Source organism: Mirounga leonina, unplaced genomic scaffold (assembly GCF_011800145.1).
Source record: "Mirounga leonina isolate KUSES-001 unplaced genomic scaffold, KU_Mleo_1.0 Mir_92, whole genome shotgun sequence".
Lineage (NCBI taxonomy): Eukaryota > Metazoa > Chordata > Mammalia > Carnivora > Phocidae > Mirounga > Mirounga leonina.
In genome coordinates, this window is record NW_023270852.1 from 10561972 (window position 1) to 10567853 (window position 5882).

The 5882-nt window shown below is 41.7% G+C and overlaps 1 protein-coding gene across 1 annotated transcript; it reads left to right on the forward strand.

The window, feature by feature from the left end:
* The first annotated feature begins 3331 nt into the window (after positions 1 to 3331).
* On the forward strand, positions 3332 to 5011 carry LOC118004107 (olfactory receptor 52K1-like). The gene has a single exon (XM_034995274.1). It carries the CDS (start codon positions 3801 to 3803, stop codon positions 4758 to 4760), a length of 960 nt encoding a protein of 319 aa, XP_034851165.1. The 5' UTR covers positions 3332 to 3800; the 3' UTR covers positions 4761 to 5011.
* Positions 5012 to 5882: the final 871 nt, after the last annotated feature.

Consider the following 5882-nt stretch of genomic DNA (forward strand, 5'->3'; position numbering starts at 1 on the left):
ATGACCTGATTTGGGTACTGACCCTTACCAATAAACCTTGTGCTGTTCCCTTCCCATATAGCCTATGTTGCCCTTTGTCTTTCTGATAAGGGAGCATCATTCTAAAGACACAGGTCTTACTGAGTCCTGAACCATAAATTTGCATGGGTTTGTTCTTGTTTTTTTTTTACTTTGGCTTTACAAAACAAATAATTTTTCCCCTGCAGGGACTTTCTTCCTGGACTTGAAGAATCCATGAAAAATCTTGCATGTCACCACAAGTGTTCTCTTGTGTAAGCTGTACACACTCAATTTTTTGAATCCTTCTTAATCCATCAAATCCCTCTCAATCAGATCCTTCATAATCTTGAATATCCTCCCATAGATTAACCTGGCACCATTTTCAAGAGTGATTTTGGTGGCTGAGATGAGAATCAAATGTAGAGAGATTGGTTAAGAAGGGACAGAGTTGTAGGTAATTTCACTTAAGGTGAGATAATATATGGACGGTAGTACCTACAAGACTTGGCATACCCTTGTACCTACCATTTTGAGTTCAGGTATTTGACATTATCTTCACTCTTATTCCCTGGGCAGGTTATCCTTTCTCATAAAGTCTTCTACTTATTAATCCATTCTTCCTCTCATGGTTCCACCTATATCATGGGGGGGGGGGGGTTCATTTAGGTAATGTTGTATGTTGGTCCTGGTGTTGGCTCTCCCCATCCCTGCCTTCTTTCTCACTCACTCTAGATAAGATCATGCTTGCCATCAAATCAGGTAGTCCCCACTCCCTATGGCAGAAAGCTTTACCTTGTTTCTGGATGCAAGGCCTCTCTTGACATGGCACCCTGGAGTATTCAAAATATTCTCTGCTGGGGCTGTTCCCTGGGGTCCTAGTAAGAAGAAGAGACCTTGTTGAACCTTTGTTTGAAGAAGAGGCAGAAGTACTAATTGGTGTCTGGGTGGTGGGAGCTTCATTTTGGATCCCTATAGGCAATGCCTGAAAAGATGCCCATTAAATACCCTGTTCTTGGAACTTGACTGGTAGCTTAACTTCTTCTCATCCTTCTGTAGGTTAAACAGTGCAGCTCTTTGGTGAGTAGTGGCTAAGGGTAGGCCCAAGGAAGAGAGATACATACAGGCTTCATCCACAAATTAACTTTTCACCAACCTTCCCAGATCTGGATAATCTGATAGACTGTCTGGGGTGGAAATGCATGGTCTTGATATCACTGGGAAAAATTGGGAATACCTCCAATACTGATGATGTGTAGATCATCAAAAGTCTATTTGGACCTTTTGTGTTATACAGACACAGGCAAGGGAAGTATCAGGTGTGTGAGAATTACTTACTCCCAAGCAGGCAAACATCTTTCTAGTCCTGGCTCAATGGTAAGCTATTTGTAAGTCTGTTCCTCTTTGAAACCCACAGAGTGAGTCATAGGGAAACATTTATGGAGACACCTCAATCTGTGTCCTAGATTCTTCTGGTTCCAGGACCCCCTCCCTCCCTTAACCTTCCCTTATGGAAGTAAAGGAGCTGAGCTTACTGGGTCATACTTTTCCATGAGGCACAAGGTTATAATGAGGGACATTTGCTGGGTCCTGAGGGGCATTAGAGGTAATTATTTCTTAAACTGTTCTGAAGATACTGTCATGTTCCACAAGGCTGGCTGAGGCTTAAGGATGGGCAGCTTTGAGGATCATGTGAAGCTGATGCTCAGGTGGTCAGAGCCACATTTCTTAACACCATTCAACCCCTCCTCCCCCACCACCAACGCACACAGCAGTGTTCCCTGGGGGTGCTGAGGGGTTGAGAAGGAAGAGGGAAGCAATATTGGAGATGATATGGTATTTTTGACTATGTGCCTTTGGGTTAGTAACCTAGTCCTGGCTACATAATAGCCACCCATTGGATGAATATATCATCCCTTATCAAATCAAATGCATTGCTTCTGAAACTCTGAAGTTTCTGTTGCTCGTAAGCAGATTCCTCCAAATGTGTTATTTATTTTTTATAATTCAGTGAAAATAATATACTATTTTCAGCTCTTGACAAAGGATTTTCACATATTATATCTCATTGGATTCTCACAATGATCCTGTGAGATGGGTTTTAGTATATTCATTACACATGTGAGGAAACCAAGGCTTGGAAATGGTTAGATGATTTCCTTCAAGTCACAGAGCTGACATATGGCAGGAATAGTACCTCAAATCAGGACCTTGACTCCTGGTCCAGAGTTTATTCCAGGACATGAGGACTATTGGTCTACTCTAATCTCCATCTTCCCAGCTCTCATGCCTTCTGCTGAGGTTACACAGTCTCCTTAGTGGTTGTGGTGACTGTATGGGCAATAATCACATAGTTTCTCTTGGAGAGAAAAGCAAAACATTCTTGGCCACTTTAAGCTGTGCTGTTTCTTCTTTCTTGGATTATGCTCCTGGCTGACTTCTCTTCTTTCCCTCATGCTTAGAGACCACTTATTTCTGTCATTGGAATTGTGAGATCAACCCAGCTGCATCTTTTCTGCCCGGAATGTGAATCACTTATCTTATGATCCTAAGCCCTCTTAGACCCTAGACCTAGATCTCTCTGTTTCCTTGTGTTTTTCTTTCACATGAGAGAATTGTGGCACTGGAGGTATTGAGGGGTGTTGGGAAGACCTGTACTCCCTAAATTGTTCCTTATCTGCCCTGCTATTTGATCCCTTTACTGCACACCCTTGGCCACCCAGCCCTGGATGTTCTTCCTTGGCCGGGCAGCAGTCACTGCTAACACACAGAGAGGGTGATGACTTCCTAGCTAGGGAATCAGGGATCAGTTTGATGTGAGCTCTTGTCTGATTCTGTCACTAAATTGATCTGTGACCCTCGGCCATTTTACTTCATTTTAGACCTCAGTTTTCTAACCTACAAAACAATGGTATTGGGCACAGGCTATATTGTGGATCTGAATAATTTTGTATACTTTTTGTGATTACATGAGAAATGGAACTGGAGGGAATGTCTGCCCATTTTTTTCTTCTGTTCTCATTAATTTGGCATGATTTAAAATTCTTTGGCTTTCACCTGACAGTTATTACCAAGAGCTTCTGTTTTTTACAGATCACCACAAATCTGAACTTTGTGTCTACCTCTGTACACCACTACCTTGAAGGAGAGGGAGATACAGGATTGAGATTCTGGGGAGAGAAACAAGATACACATTTGTGAAATGATTGGAGAATAATTGCAGGAAGAACCTAATCAATTTTGGCATCATCAGGGACCATTTAGTCTGTAACATGGCAGTCAAGTGAAGTTTGGAGGAGTGTGACATCTCCAAACTAAGGGAGTTTCCAGATGTTAGGATTTTTGACAGTTTCAGATAAATGTTAGTGATATGAGACTAAAGGACCATGTGAGGTCAGTGCTGATTAAATCCAGTCCAGAATTCAGAACTTGGGAATGTGAGCATGATGGGAAGGAATTTTTTTTAGCATTAGTTTCTGGGCATCTACTTAAATCTGGTTATGTCAAATTGCTCCAGGTCATAGATTTATTAGCATATTCAATTCTGGAACCTGGTTTCTGAACTTCTTGCCCAATGCATTTCCTACGGGACCAAGCTGACTTGCCTCTTCTGTATTTGAAGATCTTGCAGAAATATTAACTAAACTGAAAATTATATTTGACTGTTTATTGAGACCTATGGGGGAAGAGTGATGGTGACAGTGTTGTTAGTAGGACCATATATATGGAGCTCCCGATCTCCACATACACTGAATTTAACCTGCCTCCTTTCTTTGCAGTAGCCCTTCACTCTTCTAAGTGAGATGATCACCATGATTCTTTCCAATAATTCTCATAACTTCCCACATACTTTCTTCTTGGCTGGCATACCAGGACTGACTACTAACCACATTTGGATCTCACTTCCCTTTTGCTTCATGTTCTTCCTGGCAGTGACTGGGAATTGTGTTCTGCTTTTTCTTATCTGGACCAAGCACAGCCTTCATTGGCCCATGTTTTTCTTTCTTGCCATGCTCTCCTTTGTTGACCTGGTTCTCTCCCTCTCCGCTCTGCCTAAGATGCTGGCCATCTTCTGGTTTGGTGCTACAGCTATCAGCTCCCACTCCTGTCTTCCCCAGATGTTCTTCATCCATACATTCTCTGCTATGGAGTCAGGAGTGCTGGTGGCCATGGCCATGGACCATTTTGTGGCCATCTGTAACCCACTACATTATGCAACCATTTTTACCCCGGTTGTTGCCAAGATTGGAGGCCAAGTGGTGCTGCGAGCTGTGGGTTTGACCATCTCCTTTCCAAGCTTGGCCCATCAGCTGCCCTACTGTGGCTCTCACACAATTGCCTATACTTACTGTGAGCATATGGCAGTAGTAAAGTTGGCCTGTGGGGCCACCACTGTGGATAACCTCTATGCCTTTGCTGTAGCAATCTTTCTTGATGTGGGTGATGTAGCCTTTATTGTTTATTCCTATGGACAGATTGTGAGGACTGTGATTCATTTTTCTTCACCTGAGGCACGTGCTAAAGCAGGCAGCACATGTACGGCTCATGTCTGTGTCATCCTCTTCTTCTATGGACCAGGCTTTCTTTCTGTGGTCATGCAGCGCTTTGGCCCACCCACAGCCTCTGCTGCTAAGGTCATCCTTGTCAATCTCTACTTGCTCTTTCCCCCTGCACTAGACCCCATTGTCTATGGAGTCAAGACCAAGCAGATCCAGGAGCAGCTGTTTAAAATGTTAAGGCCCAAGCAGATTGAGCCCACCTGAGTGTAGTTCTCATCAGCTGGATCTCAGGGCAACGGTGGTCCTCCCCTATGGGGTGGGAGCCCCACAGCCCAGGTCATTTACCTGGTAGGGACAGTCAAGAGAAAGCAAATGAAGTTTTCTTGTGTGTTTGGAAGTTGGGAAATCTCTTCTGAGGTCTATATAGTGTTTAGGTATTGGGATGGAAAACAGAAGTGCTGGGGTATCTCAAGCAAGTAATTTTTTGAATACATCTTTCTTCTAAGAGTTTATGATTTACTTGTGTTGATGAGATAAACGAATCAAGGAATTAAGAAACAATGAGGACATCTGTGGACCTGGAACAAGTGACTTAGAAGATCAGGGAAAGATGAACTGGGTGCCTATTTGTACATATGAGAACATGGGCCACTTCCCACCATCATGACACTGACACATAGGCAGTTTGTGGGAGCTGATAGGCCTTCTCTATCAGTAAAACTTTGGCATCATAGAAATAAGGGTGGCAAAGTTCTTTAGAGTTTCAGGTTCATGAGAGAAACTCTTTAAAATACTCATGTTCCATCTGATTCTAGAAGTGCTTTAGTCCACATGCTTTCATCCTGTTTTTGAGATGGATGACCTTCTCTGACTCTATTATGTATTTTTAACCTCTGAGAGTAATGATAATTTTTCTTTCATTTCTTCATTTTTAGTCTCAAGTGCAGAGCCTTCAGTTAAAGTTTATTGCACACAATATTTATTGTTCTAAATATTGTTTACTTTGTCTTCATTTGTAATGCTTTTGGCCATTCTCTTCCAGTTCCTACTATTGGCACTCCCTTTTAAATGTGTTTCTTATATGTTCTTAAGTATTTACATATCCTTGCAATGTATGTAGTGTTGACTGAGTGCTTTGTATTCCTAATATACATAAGTATCCTTCTCTAGTTCCTGAAGTCCATGCTTCCTCCACACATGGGTAGTCTGGGATCTACCTAATGGGAATGCACCTCCCTGTCTTTATTCTTGCTATTCCTACTCATGCTCTCTCTCTCTAAAATAAATAAATAAATCGTTAAAAATTATATATATATATACTTATATATATATATAGAATTATATATATATATATATATATATATATATATATATATATATATATAT

Excerpts from the sequence above, each read along its gene's own strand:
- LOC118004107 (XM_034995274.1), top strand. The coding sequence starts at position 3,801 with ATGATCACCATGATTCTTTCCAATAATTCTCATAACTTCCCACATACT.